General features: G+C 41.0%; 1 protein-coding gene across 1 annotated transcript in view; it reads right to left on the reverse strand.

Moving 5' to 3' along the window:
• ATP13A5 (ATPase 13A5) overlaps positions 1-26,415 on the reverse strand; it is a 101,774-nt gene that overhangs the window by 59,486 nt on the left and 15,873 nt on the right. The window contains 9 exon segments of the mRNA XM_033855208.2: positions 2,431-2,540; positions 6,569-6,696; positions 7,657-7,730; positions 16,929-16,968; positions 16,970-17,058; positions 19,632-19,701; positions 25,333-25,413; positions 25,518-25,583; positions 25,764-25,915. Of these exon segments, the coding sequence (XP_033711099.1) occupies positions 2,431-2,540; positions 6,569-6,696; positions 7,657-7,730; positions 16,929-16,968; positions 16,970-17,058; positions 19,632-19,701; positions 25,333-25,413; positions 25,518-25,583; positions 25,764-25,915 (810 nt within the window).

The raw sequence follows: 26,415 nt of genomic DNA on the forward strand, positions 1-26,415 counted from the left end.
CTCCACTGAGCCTTCCCTCCGACCAGAGTGCCACCCCTTCTCTGCTCATCAGATGTCCTCACAGCCTCTGGACTTCTGGGCACTGGGCCTAGTCTTGAGTTGTAACATGTCACACATGGCTTGACTGTAGGCTTATGACTCTCCCTCCCCCACTAGCCTACAAACTCCTTGGGCGCAGAAGCCGTGCCTTCTTTATCCTTGAAGTCACCTTGGAATTCATCTTACTCATCTCCAGATGCAGAGCCTAGCACAGTTCTGACAGAGAGGAGGTGCTCAGCACACACACTGAATGCGTGGTGACCTGATGAAAACTAAGACCAAGACTCGGCCAACTTCTCAGCATATATCAACTGCTCTGGGGAAGCCAATAATAAAAATAGCTTTTTCTCCCTGGACACACACGCTGGGACAGGCACTGTGTACATACACTATTTAGTTACCTCTCACAACCATCTTGTGACGTAAATACTGTTATTTCCTCCATTTAATGGTAGAGGCAACGGAGACTTAAAAAATTAAACAGCTTTCCCAAGGCCGCATGCTGGTTAAATGGTGAGGATGTAGACCCTCGTCTATTCAACTCGAGAGCACACATGTGTGACTGGCATGTCATATTATCAAGCCAGGTCTCACGGAGTCAGGATTCCAGGCAAATCTACCGAGGCTCACAGGACTAATAACGGTGGGGCCAAGATCAAATCATAGGTTACTTAATGTTCCCATGCTCTGTTGATTAAGGGCGTTCCCTCTACAACCTTGCCTAGGTTTTCATGACATTACTGTAATTTTAGCCATAAAGTTCTCTTTTCAGTATCGGAAACACAGATTCAAGTTCAGTAGCAATGACTACTAGATACATCTTTGGGCCAATTCTAGTTTATTGCAAAATCCATCATTCCCTGATTTTCCCAATCCCAGCCACAGAGGAGCTTTAACCCTGAGGACTCATCCCTGCCTAATGCTGAGCCAGTGCAGATAGAGGCATCCAACAGGTCCACAGGTTCTGACCTACAAGAAGATGGGGTGTGCAATGAGTACACTGCTTTGGTGTGTATTGGATGTTGGGTCCTGCCCAAGAAACCTTCATACCCAATCCACTGCCAGGGCTTCCTGGTCCATAGGAGAGGGCTTTTTGCTGGTTTTCCTGCTCGGTTCTGCTCTCCAGATGAAACTGGCACACTGCCTCAAATTCCAGCCCCACTGGCTTCGACATTCTGCCTCCCTCTTTCCAAGCTCCATTCTCCCGTTGCCAACGTTCCCTGGCCTCCTCTGCCCTCCCTTCCCCTAGAAATGCTCCCTGGGAGCTAATTTCAGATTGAAATGACTGTGCAGAGCTCAAGTTTGAGCATGAACATTGCCTAGAAATTCTTGTGACTGTCTTTGCCTCTCCCCCACTCAACACACAAACATTTCTATGCCATCGCTGAGCATTGTAAGGAGGCCACCCAACCCCAGTTTCATACCTGTGTTTGGATCCTTTTATTCACAATGTTTTAGTCTCCCCTATAAGCCCACAGTGCTAAGATCCCAGCATATCTTACAGAAAAGACCGCACGGCTCATAACAGAATCAGAATCTCAGCACCAGAAAGGACCTCAGAGGTCACTTATCACAACCCTTTCCTCTACAGCCATGACAACTTTTCAGAGAGACATCCAAATGAAACCAGACATCGTGAAGCTTAAAGAGGGAAGTGGAGATCCATTCAGTACACAGCTCTGTAAAAGTAGACATTTAATTTCATCTCAGAACCTAACAAGAACACAGGGCAACTCATTGACTGTATGGTATGTTGGGTATTCCCTGGACGATGTACACACTCACATACTTCAACACTCTCAAATAGTCTAAACTTCTACGCATGGCATTTGAGATCCCCTGCAGTTTGATCTAATCTTACTTGCTAGACTTATCTTTAAATTGCTTTCTTGTTCCAGGAACTCTGTGTGCTTTTTCTTCCTTTGCATTTTGCTTACTCAAATTAGTATATTCTTCCTGCTTTCTGATCTGATTGACTGAATATTCCCCATCCTATCAGGCTTGAGAAACATGTATTTTCTCTGAAGCTATTTGGCCTTGGATATCACAAATGCCACACATGCAGTAACCTCTTTCTCCCATCCAAGTGGTGAAACGAGCCGTGAACTTTGCAGCTTTTGATAGCTGCACCTTTCAATATAATTTCCACTAATCACATGTGGCTATTTAAATTTAAATTAATTAAAAAGAAATAAAACTGAAAATTCATTTCCTCAATTACACCAAGCACACTTCAAGTGCTCAATGAATGCATAGTTAAGGACTACCAAGTTGGACAGTGTAGATATATAGAATATTTTCATCATCCTAAAAAGCTCTATTGGATGACATTGATTCAGAATGATGGGACTTAGAGGAAACCCTTTTGAGTTAGGTTAGGTCTACTTTTACAGAGTTAGGTCTACTTTTACAGAGCTGTGTACTGAATGGATCTCCACTTCCCTCTTTAAGCTTCACGATGTCTGGTTTCATTTGGATGTCTCTTTGAAAAGTTGTCATGGCTATAGAGGAAAGGGTTGTGATAAGTGACCTCTGAGGTCCTTTCTGGTGCTGAGATTCTGATTCTGTTATGAGCCGTGCGGTCTTTTCTGTAAGATATGCTGGGATCTTAGCACTGTGGGCTTATAGGGGAGACTAAAACATTGTGAATAAAAGGATCCAAACACAGGTATGAAACTGGGGTTGGGTGGCCTCCTTACAATGCTCAGCGATGGCATAGAAATGTTTGTGTGTTGAGTGGGGGAGAGGCAAAGACAGTCACAAGAATTTCTAGGCAATGTTCATGCTCAAACTTGAGTGAGGTTAAGCTCCTTGAGAAAGCTATGCTATTAAAAAGGCTTACCGGGCTTCCCTGGTGGCGCAGTGGTTGAGAGTCCGCCTGCCGATGCAGGGGACGCGGGTTCGTGCCCTGGTCCGGGAAGATCCCACATGCCGCGGAGCAGCTGGGCCCGTGAGCCATGGCCGCTGAGCCTGCGCGTCCGGAGCCTGTGCTCCGCGACGGGAGAGGCCACAACAGTGAGAGGCCCGCGTACTGCAAAAAAAAAAAAAAAAAAAAAAAGAAGTGAGTGAGAGAGAGGAAGAAAGGGAAAAAGGAAGAGAGGAAAAGATCTGATCTATCCACTGATTATAAGCTTGTCTGACAGGATATAAATGTGAAATAACCACTTAGGGAAATTCCTGTGTGTCCAACTCAGATCACTACATACTTCTGTACATACTATTCAAATAGATCATTAACTCTAATGAGTAGAGGGAGAAGGGAGGGATTGTGGCAGAGTGAATGCTATCCCTCTCCCCCATAATTTTCCCCAAGAGAATGAGGAGCAGTAGTTTCAAGCATAGGCTCTGGGGACAATATGCCTGGGTTTAGGTGTTTTATTTTCTTCATAGAACTTATAGCTGTTGGAAACTTACCTACTTTCCTGTTTTCTGTTCTCCCACTAGTGTGTCAACTCCATGTGGGCAGAAATCTGCCTTGTTCACAGTTGTATCCCCAGCACCTAGTAGAGCGTCTGCTCCATAGTAGGGACTAATAAACATTTGTCGACTGAATGAATGAATGAATAAACAAATGAATTCAAATCTCAGCTCCACCACTTTTAAGCTGTGTGACCTTAGGCAAATAAATTACCCTCTCTGGACCTCAGATTCTCCCACTTCATGGAGTTGTAGCTTGAATGAAATAGCATATGTAAAATGCTAGCAAAGTGCCTCGTACATATACATATGAGAACTAAGAAAAGTTAGCTATTGCTACCAAGACAAAATTGCCCCTCAGTAAGGCAATAAGGTATTCCCTTATGCCTCTTGACCCCTCCGTGAGGAGCTAAATCTTGAAGGGGATCACTGTCTCGGGAGGCAGAAATAAAGGACAGAGGACTAGCTTTTGAGTTTCAAAAGTCATTCATAAATTTGACAATGGATTTTAGCGACCACCTGAGAGTGAGAACAAAGCTTTCCTGTTCACCATGCCTTTCCTCTACTACTTTCCTAACCAAACCAAAGCAAACCAAACCAAACAAAACCCTGGACTGGGAGTTGGAAGAAAACCTAAAGGAAACTTAGATATCGTGTGTCTTTGAGAGAAGGGGCCTAGACGAAATTAGGATATGGAAACATGTTAGAAGTGTGTAGAAACCGAGAGCAACTTCACCTGGGTCTGCCTCCTTTTCCAGGTAGATAGGCCCTGGATGCTTCCCAAGGTCCACGTGGTGTGAGGCAACAGAAAGAGGAGTGAGCCCCAGACCAGATGCCCCTCCGCAGTGCCTTATGCAACTTCTGTAGCCAGACCAGAGTCGGGAGGTCCTGCTAATTGATGGGGACACCTGACTTGTACCAGATACTTCGTACCGCATACTTTCAAGGGTGGCCAAAATTTGGAGCCAAAATAAAAATGAAGTGTAAAATAAAGTTGTTTCTTGCACAGCCGAGCTCATGACAATAGGATGAGGTTATGAAGATGAGGAGGAAAAATCCCACACTGGGTATGTGCTATGAATGGGAATAACCAGGAGAGAGGAAAAGGTGATGAGACACAAAACACAAAGGCAGTGGCTGAACCCACCCTCAAATCATCGTCCTCACGCCTACGGTCCCTCATGTCTGAAAGCCAATGTCACCTCCAACTCTGACTTTTTTCTCACTAACTGAGCAACCCTGGTCTCTTTTCACCTCAGTTTCCTTATCTGTAGATGGGGTATTATAATAGTTCCTAGTCTAATTTGTTTTATGTTACAATGAAGTGAGGTATAAAAGTTGCTTCTAAAAATATAAATTGCTATAGAGATGTTAGGAGTATTTGCTATTCTTCCTACATAACTAAAGACTTCTGTATAGACAAAGGACTATTTTTGCACATGGGGAACTACCTGAGTCACATTTGTGGACACATGCCCAGAAATACAGTTGTAGTTTCAGGAATCTAACCCTAACTTGATTGCTCAATCAGGATCCTTTCCACAAATACATACGTGAGCGAGAGGATCTAGGCAGGATGTGTAAGGAAGTATTCAGAGCATGTTGGCACTTAGATCTATTTCAAGAAGTTAAAGAGAAAGAAATAGATGTTTTTCCATTTTATGTGTCTGTTTCTAAAATTGACTTGATCAGTACTTAGGTTACATATATATAAATGCTGGTCACTTTATGTTTCCTGAAATAGACCCTCAAAGACCACTGACCATTTGAGGTCATTTTAGGTCAACTTTGCACATCTGTTAAAAGGCGGTATTTTTACCGTTCCTACTCTGAGACACTGAGTTTTCATGAGAATCAGGACAAGAACGGTCGCCCAGGTCAGCAGACCCAGGGCAGTAAACCCTGCTGTGTGTCCTCCCCTGTTTTCTCACTGCCACGCTCTGTGTCACCGTGAGGGGTGCTGTTCTTGGTTGGCAGGCTGCTGGGAATACGAGACAATTGCTGCCTCTGAGTGAAGAGCACAGTTTTCTCGGGTTTGAGGTTTATACTTAGGGTACGATGGCAGCATTCTGGATGAAAGATATGATCAGTATGCAAATTCTCATCACTGCCATTACAAGGCAGTTAGATTTTAACACATTAAAGGGGTATTTTGTAATTATACTGAACATATTTGTTTACTACATTTTCCTATCTCAATTTTAATTTAAGCAGACCCATTTTTTCATGTGAAATCTACTTGTGTTGAACAATTTAGGAATAGAGAATGCCTCTCTTTATGTTCAGGTGATGTTAAAAAAGTTTTGTGCGTGTGTGGGTTTTTTTTTTCCCTGTCTTTACACCGTTTGGAAACAGAAAAATGCAATAATCTGCAAGCAGAGTAGGCCAATACTTTCTATTTCTGTGGTGTCATATAGTTTCTCCTTCTCTCATTAAGATGTATTTTCTTTTTCGCCTGAAGAATATTTTATAAATAGTGCCTTACTAATTACCCAAATTCAAATGGACTGTACAGAGTATAAATGAGGACAAGGATAGTTCAAACCGTAACTAGAAAACCAGTTTTCTGCTCAGTGAGATCAACTGGAAACATGATTCTAGAGAACAGAACTATTTTATTGCCTTTCTGGAATGTTCAACTCAATCTCCTTCCCACTGAAAGCTGGGGCTTGGTTTTCCATCTACAGAGTACAGGGCTGGATAAAATCTCTGCTTCCTGCCAATTGTGAGGTGATGGTTTTAGGCTGTGTTTTGTTTGTACAGGAGTATAAATTATCCGTATATTTATGAAGAGACTGTGCATCAAACAGTATGATGTTCTGACACTCCTCTGAACTCAGAGCACCCTATTCATCCCACGCATCAGGCAATTAACTGATCCCATGTTGTAGAAGTCTTTTCTTCTAGTTTCGTGTGTCTTGATTCCTATATCCTTAAACATTTCCTGTTTGCATATATGGTTTCCATCTGCATGAATAGTCTGGGTATGTCTTCCTCATCTATCTCTCAATACCTTAGCCTTGGTATAAAGCAGGTAAGTGTACACTGAACTACTTTGCTCATCTGGCCTGGCTGTTGGAAGGGAAGAGGAAGCTTCGTGACAACTGCCTACCTGTGAGCATGCCTTCATGCACCACACAGCTTCCACCAATCAGAGCAGCATCGCATGGCAATGAAAGTTTTCCTGGAAGAATAAGAATGTCTCCGGGAACCAAGAGACGGGACTCTAGCTCCTGCAAACTTATACAATGGCAAAGTTCACATGACTAGCTGAACTTTTCCTGTTTATACTTAACAATAAAAACAACTGGAACTCTTATCAACTTGCTGGCCAAGAACTACCCTTGCATGCTCACCTGCTCCTGCCCCTTTCCACTCAACTGCGGATTCCCAGAGAATCAGGATTAGGGAATTGATACCCGGGCCATGGCGAAGGATTTGCTCAGCAACAAGCGTCCCATCTTGATCTCAGTGCCTGAGACAGCGCTCTGCCCACCGAAGGCACTCGGTGGCCTTGGTCAATGAAGGAATGCCCCTTTGCTGCTCCTTTACTCTCTGTGGTTGGGTTCCTGACCGTCCTCCCCACTCCCCCCACACCCCGTAGCACAATCTGTTCTTGGATTGGGGCCTATGTAAACACCCCAGACCAACTTCTGCTGCCCAGGAGTGCAGCTACTCCTTGCTGAGAGTCATGGCCACCCCAGCCCAGGCTAACTCAGAGCCAATGCCAAATGTCCAGCCAGCCATCTATAAGCCTCATGCAGGCCTGGGCTCCAGATAAGAGATTGAAATATATGATGCAAGGTCTGTTTGGGATTGTTAGTCGGGGAAATCACAAAGCCTTAAGAAGGCTTACCCAGTAACATTCCAGTAAGTGAAATATGGAGGACAGAAGGAATTTGAAATAAATCAGACTTTGGACAGAAATGGTTCAATCAGGGCTGGGACCAGGGTGAGGCATGCCAGGTACGTAGGGTACAGAATTCAACGAGGGGCTCACTCCGGCTCCCGCAGGTACAGGCCAGCATTCTCATGACCTTGCCTCCTTAAAATTTGCATCTATGATGCCTTGTTTACCTCACCTTAGCCCCAGTCCTCAGTTTAATGAGAAAAACCTTTTTCTCCTTGACCAATAAAACAAATGAGACTGACTCCACTCTGAATACCAGGATGCTGACGATGGCAGAACCCATCCCTTACCTTTGCCTTTTTGCAATGATTGTAACCTGGACTTCGTTGTGATCCTTCACAAGGTTGTGCAGCTTAACTGATTGCTACCAATTCAAAGTCAGTGTTTAAATATCTAATATTTCCATATCTGGAAAACCACCTGATCTGAATACAGTAAATGCTGAACCTACTGTCACAGCCAAACTGACTCTGGAGAAAGACTCAAGTCTACTTTCCATGCTCCTGTTCCCCCGCCTCAACGCTTACTTCACTCAACTCCCTACTTACAGCAGCAAATATGCTCATTAGTTTAATGCTATTTCAATCCCAAGAAAGATGATGCACAGTCACTGCCACATGGACTCAAGCCAAGGAACCGAGACTTCCTTTCTTGAGGATGCATGATTAGACGGAAGAAAAGCAACGAGACCACTCCCGTTCTCTGTGCCTCTGTTGCCCTGTCCGTAGAAAGCAAAGCTGAGTATGAACTGGAAGTGGCTTTCCATTGTAAGAGCCTGTGAATATTTAGGTTGTATTTTGATCATAAGTGGAACAACCATTGCCTCCTTTATGAACTGGTGGGTTTTCACATTGGATAATTCTGCAGCCTGGAGTCATGCTGCTCCGTTTGGAATCCTGGTGCTACCACTTATGAGTTATTTAGCCTGTATAACTCCCTTTTCCTCATCCAAAGGTGGAGACAATAGCAGTATCTTTTTTTTTTTTTTTTTTTTTTTTTGCGGTACGCGGGCCTCTCACCGCTGTGGCCTCTCCCATTGCAGAGCACAGGCTACGGACGCACAGGCTCAGCGGCCATGGCTCACGGGCCCAGCCACTCCATGGCATGTGGGATGTTCCCAGACCGGGGCACGAACCTATGTCCCCTGCATCGGCAGGCGGACTCTCAACCACTGCGCCACCAGGGAAGCCCCAGCAGTATCTATTTTATACGGTTGTTTTAAGTTACTTAAGGCTTATCTTATTTTACTTAACCCTTTGGATAGTATTCATTACTATAGTAAGAGCTCAGTGAGTGTCGATGATTAATAAGAAAGTTGTTGTTAAAAAACAAAACAAAACAGTTGTCTGAGTACATCAGCTGGAAAAATTCACTTGAGGTGGAATTCACTGAGATAGGACCCTGACAAAGCAGAGGAAATGGAAGCACCCTGGAGAGGTGGAGGAAGCATCTGCTAGAATGATTTAGGGGACAGGAAAACAGAGGTGAGAAGGGATGTGATCCACAGAGTTCTCTAAACTGACTGTCAGGGGCGCCACGAGCCAGAGGGAGTACAATGCTGGACCAGCCGAGGCATCCCTGGAAAGCACTGCCCCTCTCTGCATGGATGTCAGTTACTCAGATAATTCTAAGTAGAAGAGGTCTGAATACTGTCAACATGGTTAGACACAGCTTAACATAATTCAAATGTAAAACTTCTTTTTCGATGTTAAATTATTTTTATCTGTTTTGTTGATGATGTCTAATGTTATACATCTCATCAGGCTTAGACAAGCATTCCACACAGTTATGCATCTTTCCTCTCGAGAGAACACAATGAGTTCAGTGCTAATATTTATATAGAACTATTTATTATTTACTTCAGTTTTGCATGAAAAGCTAAACATCAATTATTTGGACCAGTTGAGTGGAAGAAGTGATATTGGGCACGTATTCATTGCCCTAACTTGACTCCTTGAGGCTCGCCTGTTGGGGCATTCATTTAAATGGTGGGTGACAGTGAGAAAGCGGTTTGGTAGCAACAGCACTGGATTCAGTCAGGATTCCTGTGTGGTGGGTCAGGCTTACCCACTAACTAGCCAGATACCCATACATAAGACATTTCACCTTATAAGTTAGCCGTTTCCTTTGTAAACAGACAACATTGAACTGGATTATTCTCAACTTCCCTTCAAGCTCTAAAATGACATGATTTATTTTGCATATCAGAGATTTATTCAAAACCCCCAAGGCTTCATAGAAGAAATACCCAGAGTATAACAAATGACTCAAATTATTATTTTTAAACAGTTTAGAACTTTATTCAGTCACCATGTGCCAGGTGCTATTTTAGGCACTTGGAATGTATGGCTTGATTTTTTTTTAATCCTCAAGATAATCCTATGATGAAAATGCTGTATTACCTCCAAAGTACATATAGCAAAACAAAAACAAAAAAACAGGGGCTTGAAAATGTTAAAGTAACTTGCCCACAATCATTTTCTTACTAAGTATTAAAGTCAAAATAAAACCAGGTTCATCTGACTCTAAAGCCTTTTCTGTTGATGAATATGTTCTCTGAAAGTGCTTGAAAGCAGCTTTTGCCCTTTAAGAAGATAAACATCCTTCCTTACAAATTTCTTTAAGTTATTTTCTTGCTTAGCAAACTCTCTTAGTCAATGTCATACAATTTCAACTTAGCTTGAAAGGAAGATAACACATTTGGAAGTGGTGAAGTATGAGTTAATAGTGCTTGACTGTAATTCTCAAAACTCATGATGGCAGAAAGCTGGATTTGTTTATCAGACTTAGCATTCTGCGTAAACTGCCATGCTTCTGTGCCTTCACTCGAGCTATTCCCTGGGATGTTTACCCCTGTTTTCTACTAGCCAACTCTTTCTAATCCTTCACATAAAGCCCTGCTCAAATGTCATCTCCTCTCCATAAGTCCTTAACACCCCCAGGAAGAATTAATTGTACTGCTCACTGTGCTTCCACCTGTATTAGTGTATAGATCCCATTCCATTAGAGCTATCTGTTTTCTTGTCAGGTCTCCCCTCTAAGTCAGGAGGTTCAAGGATGAGACTATGTATTTATCTGTATCCCCTGTGATGTATCACGTAGCAGATCCTCAGCAAATATTTATTTAACTGAACTGAATTATTCTATTTCTCCCAGCAACACTACAGTAGGATAATATAAGCATCCTCTTTGAGCTAATGTACTCAGAAACTCTACAAACACAGGTTTCTATGACAACCAACCAGCTAGGAGAAAGCCAGCTCTGTGATGCTTGCCATGATTTCGAAGCTCGCTGCCTGATTTTCATTAGGCCCCCTCTGCTTTCTCCAGTCCCTGTTCGGTGGGACCAGGATCCGTTTCCAAGGCTAATTTGCATAATTTGTGTGTCCTTGTGTTTGCTCTGGCTGGATTTCCTCCAGAGATGAGTAATGAGGGCATTAACTCAGGTGTCTCTTGAGACCAGCTCAGTCCTGAATGAGGCCAGATACTCTCCGCGCTATTGCCAGCAGCCGCCCGTGGAGCCAGTACCGTTCAATGGAAATGCAATTGAGCGCCAAGGCTTGCACTCATACCTGCACCAAACGTGGCAGAAAGGGACTGCACTGCAACGGGGTGCTTCTTGGCTTAGGCAAGGTTAACCTCTCTGTGCGACATGAACTGGGGCTAGAGTAGACGCATGATAAGTGGGATAAGATGTCTTATCCTACTTCTGCCAACACTTCCCCTCCTGCAGTTCTCAAAAGCATGTATTTATTTAGCATGATTTGGAGATGGCAGTAGGTGCTCTTTCTTCCCTTCCTGCCAGCCCTCCTCCCCAAATCTGCTTTTTGTTATAAAATTATTGAAACCACATCTACTGCCACAGGAAGCTCACAGGTTATGTTGAGATTTTGCTCAATGGCACAGCGACTTGACTTGGAGTCAGGAAACCTGGGACTAAGGTCTGCAGCTGCCGTTCCTGGGTGAGTGTGAGCAGGTCGCTTTACATCCCTGATTGGCCCTGTCCCTCCCTCTCGGGTGATGGGAGGATATATCATATGTGTATCATTTCACAGCTTGCCAAGCTTCATACAAGCACATTCATTATAAATGTCAGAGTCCATTGCAAATTGTAGTGCTAAACAGATATTAATTGTTGAGCACTTTTGGTTTAAACTGCAAAGATACAGTTTCAGGAAACTGGCCCATTTTGCATAGTGTTACAAGATGCCTTGCAGGTTGGGTCAGATAAGGTTTTATTAACAAATGCTAACTGCTAATGGAATTAGTGTCATCATTTCAAAGAAGCCTTTTGCAATATTGCCATCAAGTCTGAAATTCTCGTGCCAGTCATTATTTTGAGTAAAGACATTCAGGGATTCTTTAAGGTGTAGAATCTGCATGTTTAAATTCCATTAAGGACTTTAAAATAAATATTAAGAAAATTACAAATAGAAAAAAAAGAATATCCAGTTTTGGAAGAGGAAAACTTTATAAGCAAAACAAGAAACCCAGAAGCCATAAAGAGAAAGAAACATATTTAACTAGACATATTTTATAAAGTTAGCAAAAGTCAAGGTCAAGAGAAAAAAGACTAAAAAATAAAACTTTTTCACCTATATGATGGATATAAACAGACAGTAAATAAAAATGCAAATCTCTTTTAGACAAAGGAAAGTGTGTGTCTAATCTCACTAGCAGTCAGGGAAATGTAAATTAAAACATCAATGAGATGCAATTAAAAAAAGTATTAGATTGAAATTTTTAAATGTCGAGTTATAACATGGGAAAATGAATATTCTCATATGTTGCTGATAGGAGAATGAATTATTTCATTTGGGGAAAATAACATTACAGTATTTATTAATATCCAAAACATACATATCTTTTGATTCAGCAACCTGGTTTTGATTGTTTTGCTGAAAAAAGAGTTGCAAACACTAATATGTAAGGCTACCCTATATTGTAGTTATGTTTAATTCAACATATTTGTGGTGGCAAAAATTGGAGAAGAAACCCCTTATTTTCCATAAAGAGGAGAATATTTGAATAAATTATGGTATACTATGGAATATCACATCATTATTTTGAAACATGATTTAGAATTATTTGTTTATAATGGTGGATGGCCATTATATATATTGTAAAGTGAAAAATGCAAGTTCCAGATAAACACACATAGGACAATTCTGTTTTGATAAAACAAATTAATAAATACCTAAATAAATCTCCATATAAACTTGTACTTCTGTGCATCTGATAGAGTAAAAAGAGTGAAAAATACGTTCAGCTGGTGATGACATGAATAAATAAATAAATAGACATATTTGGGATCTTTGTGCTTGAATTTGCCTTTGGTGTGTTCCTCTGTAACAACAGCTGTTAATTAAGCCTTTAGAATGCATAAAAATCACCTGTTATGAAACTGTTAAAAAGTGTAAATTCCTCTTATTCTGTAGATATTTTGATTTAATAGGTAAGAGTTTAGGAACTCAGGAATCTCAAGTAATTTTCTCACTGAAACATTGCCCTCTGGCCTATAGAATCAAACCTAACTTTTGCTACAACACTTCCCCTACTCCTCCACAGGAATGTCTAAATTTATTTGGGGTTTCCTTAAAGAAAGGTATACCTGAGTTCCAAGTGAAGACCTGGGCATTGTAAAGGAATTTTAAAAGAGAGACTGAAATTTGTCATAAAGATACAGATGGATACTGTGTAGGACAGAGACAATATCTAAGTCAGGGGAAATAGGTGGAAACATGCTAGGGGAGCATAATGTATCAAACAGTAGCACCACATTTCCTTGGGACAAATTGACTGCAAGTAACAGAAACTTGTTAGGCTGCTTTAAGCAGAGGATGAGAATATATGAGGATGCAGGGATGTCTTAGGAAGGAACCGAAGGGTGGGAAGTACAGCCAAGTGTCCCAAGGAAGTTTCCTGAACAGGAACAGAAAACGCTGTGAGGAACAGGTGACTCTGTCTCTGCTGGACTGTGTATTGCTCACCTCTGTGTCTCACTGTGTATTTGGTTCACTCTTTTCCTCTCTTTCTCTGCAGAAGTTTTTTTTTTCTTTGCTTGTCCATACACAGGGATCAAGAGTGGTCACCCTGGTCCTAGCTATACGTCATTTTTCAGATCATTTTCCTAACAGAGTATGACCAGCATCTTCAAGGCTTTATTCCAGGATCTCAGGCAAAAAGATACGTTGCCATCACGCCTGTTGTTGGATTGGCTTCCACTGGTCGGATGCCCCCTCTTCCAACTAGCTGTGCCAGTGGAAGGAGAAAGCCACATGGAACAAACCAGGTGTGGGCTGTCAGCTCTGGGCTCTGGGTACCCCCAGTTTTCAGAGGAGAGGAGTAGTGGTGGAGCACTGCCCCAGAATATGTGTATTTCGTTCCATACTTGTCTGAGAATAGGAGGCTGGGAAGAGTAACCCAAGTTCCTGGGTCCAGCCCCCCAGTAAAGTCCATCTGTACTTCATGTTCTTGGGTTTCGTGAGCTACTGGTGCATGTTTATGATCCATATACCTGTTGTGATTAAGGGGGTTTAAACAGGTTTCTATTATTTGTCCACATCCTGACTGAGTAGTCTATGCGGTTAGTTAGTCCAAAATTAATAGGGTCCTGTAGGAATGGACTCCAGTCTCCAAAACGTGCTCCCACATTCCCAGTGGCCAGAAAGTTTCTTATGAGTGTTTTAAAGTTTCCAAGAGCCCTTTTTTCATGCCTTATTGGTGGCCCTGGCAAAATGATAGAACCCTAAAAAGGTGGGACCTAAAGAGACAGAGTTTAACCTCCACTATTTACAGCTGAGGAAAGCGAGTCCAGGGAGGAGAAAAGAGATCCCAGAGCCACACAATAAATGAGTCAGTGGTGGTTAGAAGCCCTGTCCTGGGATGTTCCTGTGCTACTTTCTTGTTCAAGTTATCCCTCCTCCCTTCAGTCTCTGTGCCTCCTTCCATCTTTCCATAATCTACTTTCCCCACTCCAAGAACAGTAATAAAAACAGCAACAGCCGTAACAGTAACAAAAGGTAACATTTGATGAGTGCCTACTAGGTACCAGGAACACAAGTAATTCAGATGCATTGTTTCATTTACTTTTCTTGACCGTAACATTGAACACAAACACACATATCTTACAAATAAGGAAGGTGACCATTAAAGTGTCAAGTAACAAATAGTGTCAAGTAACACAAATAGGAGTAGTGAGCAGGGAATTTTAACTTGACTAGATAAGCTCTCCCTGCCAAAGTCCTCAGAGCATTCTGTGTTTTTCCTCAGAACCCTGAGATGGTTTGCGATGATATACTCAGGTGATTGTGTGTCTATGTATTCCCAATAGAGGGAAGCACATGGGAGAAGACCTGTATTCACTGAGGTTTGACATCAGCCAGAAAGCATATGAGTGGCTCGTAGGTATCAAATTAGATATTCTATTAAAACAAAGATTTCTCAAAACCCAGGAACTAGAAATTTGATATGGGGGCTTCACATTACACACCTCTATCAAATGACAAAGGTAAACGTTTGGGACACGATAATTTCTTTCCTATTGTGGCCGAGCAGAAAGTGCCAGATCTTTTATTGTCCTGGTGTTTATTTTCCTTCTTTTGTTCAAATGCTCAGAGTTCACCAGAAGGACAGTCACTCTGCCCCCTGACTTGGCAGCCAGACAGAAAGGAATTGCCACCGTCAGAGGCAGGTTACTGATCACTGGTAATATTTTTGTGATTTAAATTTGTTCATAAAGAAACGCACTAGGCACTCATTTTTTTAAAAAAAGAAAAAGCCAAGGGGGCTTCCCTGGTGGCGCAGTGGTTGGGAGTCCGCCTGCCGATGCAGGGGACGCGGGTTCGTGCCCCGGTCCGGGAGGATCCCACATGCCGCGGAGCCGCTGGGCCCGTGAGCCATGGCCGCTGAGCCTGCGCATCCGGAGCCTGTGCTCCGCAACGGAAGAGGCCACAGCAGTGAGACGCCCACGTACCGCAAAAAAAAAAAAAAAAAGAAAAAGCCAAAAAAACAAAACAAATAAATAAATAAAACAAAGCCCTTCTAGTCCTCACACTCTAGCTCAAAGTGTCTCCATTGACTTAACTTTTCATTTTTAGGTCCTGTTTTCTAACTCTTTAAATATATATTGCGTTTCTTTCATTTCTCATCAAACACTTCATAGCTCAAAATTTGTAGCATCTAAAACCAGACAAAAAGCCAACCTTAGATCTAATATTTGCTGAGTGACTGAAATAGAGTAAAAACAAAAGATCTCCTTCAGTTGGGCTTGTTTAAAGCCTCCATGTCTGCCTTACTGACATGGGCCCAGACTTTACTCTGCTGATAGCTAGAATTCATCTCTCCTCTCACACGTAGGTTTGACTTTCTTCCCCAGCTATGTGCTACTTTGGAAAGTGCTTTCTGCTAAGGAAATATTGCACGTGCAATAGAATTTCATTTATGAGGAGCCGGAAGCCCTGACTCTGTCACAAACCCACTTTATGACCTGAACAAGCTCCCTTGTTTGTTTCCCCTGGAAATCTTAGTTTCCTCTTCTCTAGATGAAGGATGAAGTTTGAGAAAACTAGGTGATTTCAACAGTTCAATAGGGTTGACAGGTGGATACAGGTACCATTGTTCCCTGTGTCTAAAAAGCCAATTTCACAGTCAAGTTTTCAAAAATATACAACAAATACAGTGAGACGCCCTTTGGATGTTGCCTCATAATTTAGCCTGATGCATTTTTTTTTTTTAAAGAAGATGTTGGGGGTAGGAGTTTATTAATTAATTTATTTATTTTTGCTGTGTTGGGTCTTCGTTTCTGTGCGAGGGCTTTCTCTAGTTGTGGCAAGCGGGGGCCACTCTTTATCGCGGTGCGCGGGCCTCTCACTGTCGCGGCCTTTCTTGTTGCAGAGCACAGGCTCCAGACGTGCAGGCTCAGTAGTTGTGGCTCACAGGCCTAGTTGCTCCGTGGCATGTGGGATCTTCCCAGACCAGGGCTCGAACCCGTGTCCCCTGCATTGGCAGGCAGATTCTCAACCACTGTGCCACCAGGGAAGCCCTAGCCTGATGCATCTTAAGCAAAGTAGTAGAACATTTTCTAGAAAGATGCTGTGGGAAAATGAGATTCAGAAGGGCTGTGGTAAGTAATATTCAGCTAGATTCCACTTCTGAATGTGTTGCTATACCATTTATAAGACTGATTTTCTTTAAAAGGAGGATTTTAAATAGCTGTAAGATGAACAGCGATAGTAAGAGAGACGGACAGGTACTATGCTGTCATCATTAATCCATCACTGTTTTCTTTCCCACCATGCTCAGACACAGCCTCAGAGTCCTGCTAAACATTGTATTCAGTGCAGCCATCAGTTGATAATAAGAGTTTGCAAAGATGTTTAAATCTACCTAGCATTCCTGAAGCCCTCCTCCTGAGGTCCCGTATTTAGTAAGCCCTTGCTTTTTCTTTTGTTATGACTTATGTTTAACAAAGCAACTCTTTGCTTTCAGTGGAAAGGCCATAGGTTTGGCTTCTTGTGCAGCTAGAAGCTAAATAGAATCCAGCTACGATTTCTGTTCTTACCTGTCGCAAATCGTACACACTTAAGACAATGGAGAGAACAGATGATGATGGCCACTGAGTATTCGATGTAACCCTGAGACAGCCACAAAGTGAGGGTAAAGGCTTGAAACACGTAGTATAGATTTAAAACCTATGAAGGTATGAAAAGAGCATCTGGGTCACTTGCATGGACCATAGCGGCAGTCAAGATGATGTCATTTCTTTATAGAATTTTTTCTTCCATTTTTACAACATACAACAATAGAATTCACTTAGAACTCCGTTAATTTCAGTAGAGACAATGTCAAGCACATAAAATGTGATATAGTAGAAGCAAATTTATTTTAAGCACTCAGAGCCATGCCCACAAATTGATCATTCTTATTTATTTTGAATTTTCAAAAATATTTGACCAATAACAAAATCTAACATTTTACCTTTTTAAACAGATGTACCCACAATGGAGAAGACACATGATTCAGACTCTTTTAAAAACAAACTTCAATTTTGAACTTTTTATTGCAGGTTTCTTTTTCATGTAATCACATGCTGCCAATGTAGTCAAGTTGTACAATGAAAATTAAAGATTCCACTTTTATCCAGGTCATTCATTTACAAATAACATACTCTCATGTCACAGGTCTTAGTAAGATCCTCTGAGAGTCAGTCGAGTCAGCATGGACCTTCCCTTGAACAAAGAGGGAAGGTCTTACCCAGGGAAGGGAAACGTCTTATCCAAAGATGCAGTGAAAATCATGGGTAGAATTTGTCACCAGCCCCAAAGATGGTCATCCATGTAGGTATTTTTGGTCTCTTAATAAGATCTTCAACTTTTTAAATTCCCTCAACTGTCCCCATTTTGGTCTTGCTGACTTCACTGTTAATAATAATAGCAGAGAGGGCAAACCCCAGGGAGCTAGAGAAGGTCACATGACCTACACACAGCTTGAATGAAGAGTCCATCTGAGCAAAGCAAGGATTCTTTTCTTGATGACGTGCTCTTTATAATTATTATGAATTAGATGAAATAGTACCTAAAACCACTGCCGCTTTTTCTTACTTCTACTTTCTATAATTCTCTAATATATTAAATAAACTTCTACCTTAGTCCTAAAAATGAACTGACATCTGGTTAATAAGTTAATAGGATATATCTTAAAAGTTTCTTAAACTCTTGGATATATTTTGCACATTAGAGAAGCTTGTGTTCCTTAATGTTTTTATAATTTCCGTTGCAACATGTTTTCTTACAAATTATAGCTCTTCTGTCTGCTTGGCATAAAATGCTTTAATTGTATATTACACATTTGAGATAATATGATTTCGAGTTTGTATAAACTCAGTAGAAAATTGGTTAAATACTTCTTGTAGAAGAAACAACACCATTTAATTTAGTTCCCTTATTCAATATTCTTTTGAAACCAAATGTGAAGACATAGCTTTACTTTTTTTTTCCTACTAAAGGCCTAATTCATAAGTGCCAGAAAATATTAACACTCTTTTCAAAATAGACTAAATTGAAACTTGAAAGAGTCTTTGGTAATTTGAAAATGTACTTGAATAAGAAGTTTAAAAAGCATCCTGCTTTTTTAATAGTAAGAGAGATCGTGCATATGTGGAGGCATGGGGTATGGGGGAAATCTCAGTGCCTTCCAATCAATTTTGCTGTGAACCTAAGACTGCTCTAAAAAAAGTCTAAGAAAAATTTATTTTAAAAAATGGTCACGTTAAAAACCCAAATGACCATCTTTGTGGATTAGAAATAGACTAGAAACATGCAGCACTGAGTGGGGACTGATTGATCAGTCTGTTGGTTTTCATACAAGGACTGGAGATCAATGACTAGGAGCTCAATGCTAGGAGGAATAAGCGTCCCACAAGTGGCAGGGGACAAAACCAGCCTTGCCCCAGAGCAGAGGCTGAGAAAAGTCACAACCAGCAAGGATTCACCAGCAGAGGGAGGAATAGGAGAGACAAGTTGGTGATGCAGCTGTGAACTTGGCCAAGCCCCAAGCTAGCTCGGGGCCTGCATCGAACAGATCCCCAAGGGACAGAACACAAACCTCCAACACAGGCCCTAGTTCTGAACTGGGGACACATGGGGACTAATAAGAACCACCAAAAAGGGAGCGTGAGCACAGAGAGGAAGAGAAATGGAAGAAGGGAAAGTCCCACCCAAGCTGAGCTTACCGAAAGCAATAACTTCGAAGCATACAGAGAAAATATTCTAAAACAAACAAACAAAAACACCAACCAAGGAAGAAGTCACTCTCAAGAAAATGGATATAATAGAGTGATAGAACAGTATGAAAAAGACCAAAATAATCTTTTCTCAATCCTCAAAGAGATCATGAAATAATAACAACCCTCCCCACTCCCCCCACTCATCACAACCACCATGAAACACCGAAAAGGACAAAACGAACAAACAGGAGAGTATGAAACGGGAATCTGTCCCTCACACTGGGAAGGGATTTGAATTTAAAACAAGTGGTTATTGAAAAGGGCCAGTTAGAATTCCTGGTATAATATATATATATTTATTGAAATAATAATAAAAAAGAAAACCTCAATAGACAGGAAATGCATAAACTAAAGTCACCGGGCATAACAAAAAAAAGTTGCACAAAACACAGACTTTTGTCTACATCGATTTCTCTGAGTACTAGAAAGAAAAAAGGAAAAAACAGGAGTTTATTTTCAAAAATAAACAAAAACAGTTACCTGTTTAACAAGCATCTTCCACGTGGGTTGGATTTCAACCTCAATGGCGTTTGACCCCCACACTAATCTTCTGTAGGAGATTGATCATCTGTTAGTGTCACAGCTACATGCTCATATTAATAAGTGAGTACAGACCACACTAAGCAGGAGTCCCTTCTCTACCCTTTAGGGACTTTGTGTCTTCAATCAAAAATTAACGTGCCAATCTCAAAATACTAATATATTTTTAAATGAAAGTTAGTACATGATGGACAAAGTTGTTTTTCTGGTTAAAATATATCTTAAGTACAGTACAACTCAAGAATCAAAATGAAATTAGAAAGGCATTTTGAGTTTTTTTAAAAAAATAATTTGATTATATTCTAAGAGCAGCTAAAAAGACACAGATATGAAGATATTCCTAGAATTCTCAGGCATTCTAGACTGCCCTTGATGTTGGAGATCATGTCTATCTTACCTTGATACCTCCAACACCTAGGACATGTCCTTAGCATATGAACTCAATGAATACATGAAGGAATGAGCCAATGAAGTGCAAGATGGTATATGGTCCTCACAGCTAACAACTTGTAAATCCACACATATGTACATTACAATAAGAAGCCCTCAGGGAGGGATAAATTAAGAGGTTGGGATTAACATATGCACACTATTAACATATGCACACTATTATATATAAAATAGAAAATCAGTGAGGATCTATTGTATAGCACAGGGAACTCTACTCAATACTCTGTAATAACCTATATGGGAAAAGAATCTGAAAAAGAATAGATATATGTACATGTATAACTAAATCACTTTGCTGTATGCCTGAAACTAACACAACATTGTACATAAACTATACTCCAATATAAAATAAAAATTTAAAAAAAGAAGTCTTTGTGTTTGCATAGCAATTTACAAAGTTCTTACAAAAGATTCTCTCATTTGATCATCACAATAGTCCAAAAGATGTGGTACATGTATACAATGGAATATTACTCAGCCATTAAAAAAGAATGAAATAATGCCATTTGCAGCAACATGGATGGACCTCCATGAGACCTGAGAGTCCTGTCTCACCGGCTTGAAGTCCTCGGAATGTCCGCCAAATAAACATAATTCTCAACTTTTAGGTTGTGCGTTGTTTTTTCAGTTGACAGCCATGTTTGAATCACAGACAGGCATGCCCCTTGCTACTTCATCTATTCCACTGTCTCTTGCCAAAAAGTATTGCATGTTTAGGGAATTGTGTACTCATCTCAATCTCAGCACAAGCCAAGCAGAATTTTCAGGGACAGTGACCAATGGCTGAGCAACCGGAAGGAATATGAGGTTTGAAGCTGGGTCACATGAACAAAGTTCCAAGGAACAAAGGAGAGGACATGCCCTGACTTTAGAAATCTGACGAGCTGGCAGGGGAAAAAGAAGCCCTAGAATTATTCCAGGTGGCCTCACAAAACTAAATAGTCAGAATGAAATTAAGCAGACTTGCCTAATATTCAGAACCATTCATTAGGGGAATAATTGCTTCGGACGTAGAAGGTCCCTCTCCAAAGAGATGGAAGGATTTCTTAACAGGGGAAGTGATGAAGGGCATCTCTGCACTGGCTAGGAGCTGTGCTTGAAGGAGCACCATGAGATATTAGTAAACCTGCTGGAAGGTATTTCTGAAAAACCAAGCATGAATGACTAGGGATATTTTCTTTGGCGATGGTCTCTATCTCTTTTCAATGTGATGATTTGTTCATTCATTCATCCATTTATCAATTTATTCACCAAATAATTGTTGAGAATATGTTTTTTACTAGGCCCTTTAGGCTCCACATGGTGAAGACTAGGCTGGGGGTCCTCAAAGAGGCAGGAGGAGCATGTCAGAATCACTGGTGAGCATCTTCAAACTGCATGTGACCGCTCGGCTTCCATTCTGATAAGCCACCAGTAGAGTCCTTGGCAGGGAGGGAGGCCTGTAGTTTTCCGAACAGTTAATACTAAGCCTCAGGATTCTGGCATGACTCGTTTCTATGAACTGTGGAATTTTTAGGGAACGGGTTTATTAGGGTTTGAAAAAAGTTCCCAGGTGATTTTGCTAGCTAATCCCTCACTCCCCTAACATACCCACTTTCTAAAGGAAGGGAGAGCTAAGAAATTCACAGATGCATAGAAACGGTACCCAATTTCTGGGATTTGGGTATGGTTGTAGAGTATAACACGTATGTTGGTCTTAGAGCCTTCCCATTAAAAAATAATAATAATAACAAGATAGGCATGTTTTGAGAAACTGCTTTCGGGGGAAACATTCCCTATTTTAGCAGTACTTGAACCTGCTTCTATACTTTATAATTTGTACAGAGAGGATCCGTTTTACAAATGACAAAATGATTTTGTTTTTTCACATTAGTTCTTATCTGTGACCTGTCTATTTCATTTCCTAAAGCACATTTTCAGATAACCTCAAGTTCTTGCAGGGTTTCAAGCCCTATATGTGAGCTAAGTGAGATGCTTCTCATCAGCTTTTGGGGAAAGTGCCTGGAGCATTCCCAGGCATGAAGATCCAGAAAGCAGAGGACCAGGAGGGCATCTGGGGGTAGGTGGGGATGGAGAAATCCCAGGATCTCCAGAGAGACCCAGGACTTAGGCTTACTCGCGCTGCCATAAGGTTTTGCTCTGAAACAAGGCCTTAGAGTTAAGTGATTTTATACTTTGAGTGGATTCAGAGCCATAGAACCATGGGTTATATTTTTACATAAATTATTGACTTCTAACCAAATGCTAAGATTTGAGACAATCTCATTGGATTCCAGAAGAATGAGTAAAGCCTGTCTCTTCTACTCCAACCAAACCTTCCTTGTTCTTTTCTCAAAGAACTGATCTGATGGGTGAGTATCTATATGTGGGCTGTATTCTAAGGATGGAGCTTTCCAAGGGGAAAAGGTCATGGTCTATAGGCACAATTTCTTTTCTGACGTTTGCTTCCCACAAGACCTGAGGAGTAAGAGAAAAGGGTTTCGTAGCAGCCCTAAATCTCTTTCTCTCTCCCCCGCCTTCCTCTTGCTTCTTTTCTCTCTCTCTTCTCCTGGAACAGCTTCCACTAGCTTGGAGCTGAAGCGTTGATGGCAAATCCACCCTCTTTTGCTGCTGTCACTCAGATTTCTTTCCTCTGGTACTAACAGGCATGCCTTTTTTCTCAGTGGTGTGACAAGTGTTGAGAATTAAGTTTGGTCCTGCAGAATCACCAAGCCAATTATGAGTATCACTTTCACAGCTCCACATTCAGCAATGTCACACTGAAATCAGCCATGGTTGGAGTATTCCCATTAGAGACATTAGCAAACCTTAGCCACCAAAATTTTTTTCTTCTGGAGTTCTGGGTTACCAACAAGGCAATTGGTCTGGAGCTAACCCCTGATTAGGACGTGCCTAGATCTGTACTGCCAGAAAGTTCTCCTTCAGGAGGCTAAATAAAGGAGGCAAAGGTAAATAAGCTAAATAAAGGTGGGCTAAGTGAAAAGATGAAGGGTCACTCAACTTAAAAACTGTCCTAATAGGAAGACAGCTTGGATGAATGAGGGATGAGGTAAGTGTGTATTTTCCATAGGGCCCTGTGTCCCTGCGGTAAGAGAATTACCCCAAGTGTCTATGGACTTGTCTGGGACAGGCACTAAGATGCGAAGTTGTGTTCGGTTCATGAATGAATGAAGGTAGGGGCAGGGAACCTCCTGGAATAATTTTCCTGCTTTCTTCCTGATGCCCTCTGGCAATTTCTCTCCAGAGTAAAATTATCACAGCTGATGTCTTGATTTGCTTTTTGCTACAGGAAAGTGAGACTATGAACATCTGTGCATTTTCTCTTTGCCTTGCTGCTATGAAGCCTGAAAGAGGAAGTTGTATTTAGATTTTGTGGCTTTTTATGATCAGAGATTTCTGTGTATCCCTCTTCCTTTATTTCTTTTATTGAGTCCTTGCTTTTCATGCAAGCAAGCTCAAATTGATTTAGGAAATTGATAAGCTGTCATTCAACCAACTAATCAATCACAATACATTTTTGAAAAAAGCATTTAGTCTTACACTAAAATATAAAAGGGAAAACTGGTGGGGGAGCGGGGGAATGCTCCATATTCTACTTGCTTTCTTTACTCTCCAAAGAGAAAAACCCACAAAATAAAATGTGGCTCTATGATTCTAAGTAGATTGTCTCCTCTAGTCTTCATATTTGGGAAACTATATTCTGTGTCTTGCTTATTAGATTGTCAAGTTCTTTACTGTGTGGACCAGATTTAAATTTAATGATGTATGATGTTTACTAAAGATTGGCACTTGATAAATAAGGACAAACATGAGGTAGCTACACGATGGGAAATCTTTCCTGTGGAAACGGTTTCCTAGGCAGAGTATATCTATATTTATCAACTAGATTTCCTAAATGGATCAATCCTTTAAATGTCCTGTGCTTAATGCTATTAAAGCAATATGTTTTTAATGACTTTGAAAACTTCTTGTATTTCAGTGTTTTAAGCATTGTATCTGAAATCTTATATAATGATACCACCTCTAAGGCACTTTGTAATATTGTCATAATCTAGATGCCTGGTTCATTTTGCATAGCGTTCAGTCAGAGGGAAGACTTGAAAACAATAACAGATCAGTAGCTCGCAGGCTTGGTGTGAATACAAATTATGGGGGTGCTTGCTAAAAATGCAGTTTCTTTTCTTACCACCACCCCAGCTTCTACCTACTAAATCAGAATTATGGAGGAGAACCCAAGAACCTGTATTTTAAGTACAAGATTGCTTCTTAGCTTGAGAATTTTTGTTTCTGACTAACTGTGAAGATGGTCAGGCACATCCTTCTTCTTGTCCCTAAAACTGGGCAAGAAATGAAGGTGATTATTAAGATTCCTGGGAAGGCTTGCAATGGTTTACTTTCAGTCACCAGGATTCGCCATTTCAAATTACAGATGAGGGAAGCAGGGACTCTAGGTCACTGTGAGTTAACAAGGAGCCTAAGAATTTCCTGTGCTACTATTATACTATGATTTTCTAATCTATTGGCATCTATAGATCTCATTCTCATAATTGTACCACTATTCTTTGTCTCTCTTTCCTTCCAGTCAGTTAATGTCTCTGAGACGATGACTAAGTCTTATTTATCCTTAGGTCTCTTGTGCCTTGCGAAACGCCTGGCATATTAGAGTTTAGTTCACAGATCAATGAATACATTTACTTATTCATTCCTTCCACACATATCTATTGAGCTTCTACCATGAATCAGGCACTGTTCTAGGTTCTGTAAATAACAGTGGTGAATGACACAATTAACTGAGCAAACAAAATCCTTCTCTCCAGGGCTGCTTCTCCATAGTAAAATGCAATCATCATATTGTCTTTCTGTCTCTCAGAGGATTTGGAGGATTAAGATGCTGATGTTTATGAAATGACTCAAGATTTTTTGAGGAAAGAAAAGACAACACAGAGAATACTGTTCTATAATCCTGAGAGAAAAGATCAAATGTTATTTGCTTGTACTGTTCTTTCGGTCTTTTCTTTTTAATTAGTGTGCCTAAGATGAGAATAAGTTACGACATCTCTCTGATGCCAGTAAATGAGCTGGGGTTATATGAAGCTGATGAAACATTATGCCAACAATTCACTGATCATAAGCGATGTGGTATCTCCATTTCTGCTGGCAGAGTTTACTCCAGGAGTACCACAAACCCCACCTGACCTCTTGTTCTCCACCGGTCAGACCCAGTCCAAACGTATGATGGATGTTGTAGCAGGTGCTGTTATCTTCCAGAAACCTAGGGTGTGGTCAGGACAGGAACCGTACTTCAGTTCATGGTACTTAACAAATCAGTGTTCTTCCCGTAGATCCTGATGAGTGCTGAGGAAAATTCGGACTTACCCAACTTTCTGAAACCTCTTCTCCAAGTGGTTCCAAACATACCTGATTTTCTGCACTTGGATACATTGCAAATGCAATTACAAATGTAATAGAAAAGTGACAGTTGTCTATTACATGCAGCTCTCACTTTCCTTGATACCTAGCTGTAATTCCCAGCCCAGCAGTGTGATTTTCAGAACTTTCATCCAATAAATACATTATTTTCTTGTAACAAAAACATGCCATAACATTGTACTCTTAAAATCACTTACTTTTAATTCTGGCTTCAGTATGGCTTGGTTTATGACAGAGTGGTAGTCAGCCAGCAGGGGTTCTTCTGGGTTCTTGCTTACAGGAAACTTCAGTGTGGATAAGTAGAGGCAGATTACTGTCTTCCTCATATGTCTTTGAAATTCATCCTAGAGAAGAAAATCCAGCCCATAAATTCTCCAATGTTGTTCAATAAAGCACTCAATCAACCAAATACCTACCAAGTGGTAGACCAGTTGTTCCCAAAGTTTGAGCTGCAGATAAGAGCATCAGCATTATCTTGGAACCTGCTACAAATGCAGGTTCTCAGCCTCACCCCAAACCTACTGGATCCAATATTCAGCAGTCTCTGTTTTAAAGATCCTTCCAGGTAATTCTGATTTGGACTAAAATTTAAGAACCACTGTGCTAGGGAATAAAGAGAAAGATACACTTTGCAAGAAACTTTATATCTAGAAAATAGTTTCCAGCTATCTTAAAATCACACCTTGATGTGTAAAATGTATAACTTCCTCAAAATACATATTTCTGAAAAACTGAACAATCATTCCCATGTTATGTCTTTAAGAGTTATAACACGGACAGCCACTGCTCATGTAATGGCTAAGGGCTCTCACAATGAGCCTGACATGGTAGAAATTTCTCCAGG

This window comes from Tursiops truncatus, chromosome 4 (genome assembly GCF_011762595.2).
Source record: "Tursiops truncatus isolate mTurTru1 chromosome 4, mTurTru1.mat.Y, whole genome shotgun sequence".
NCBI classification, from domain to species: Eukaryota; Metazoa; Chordata; class Mammalia; order Artiodactyla; family Delphinidae; genus Tursiops; species Tursiops truncatus.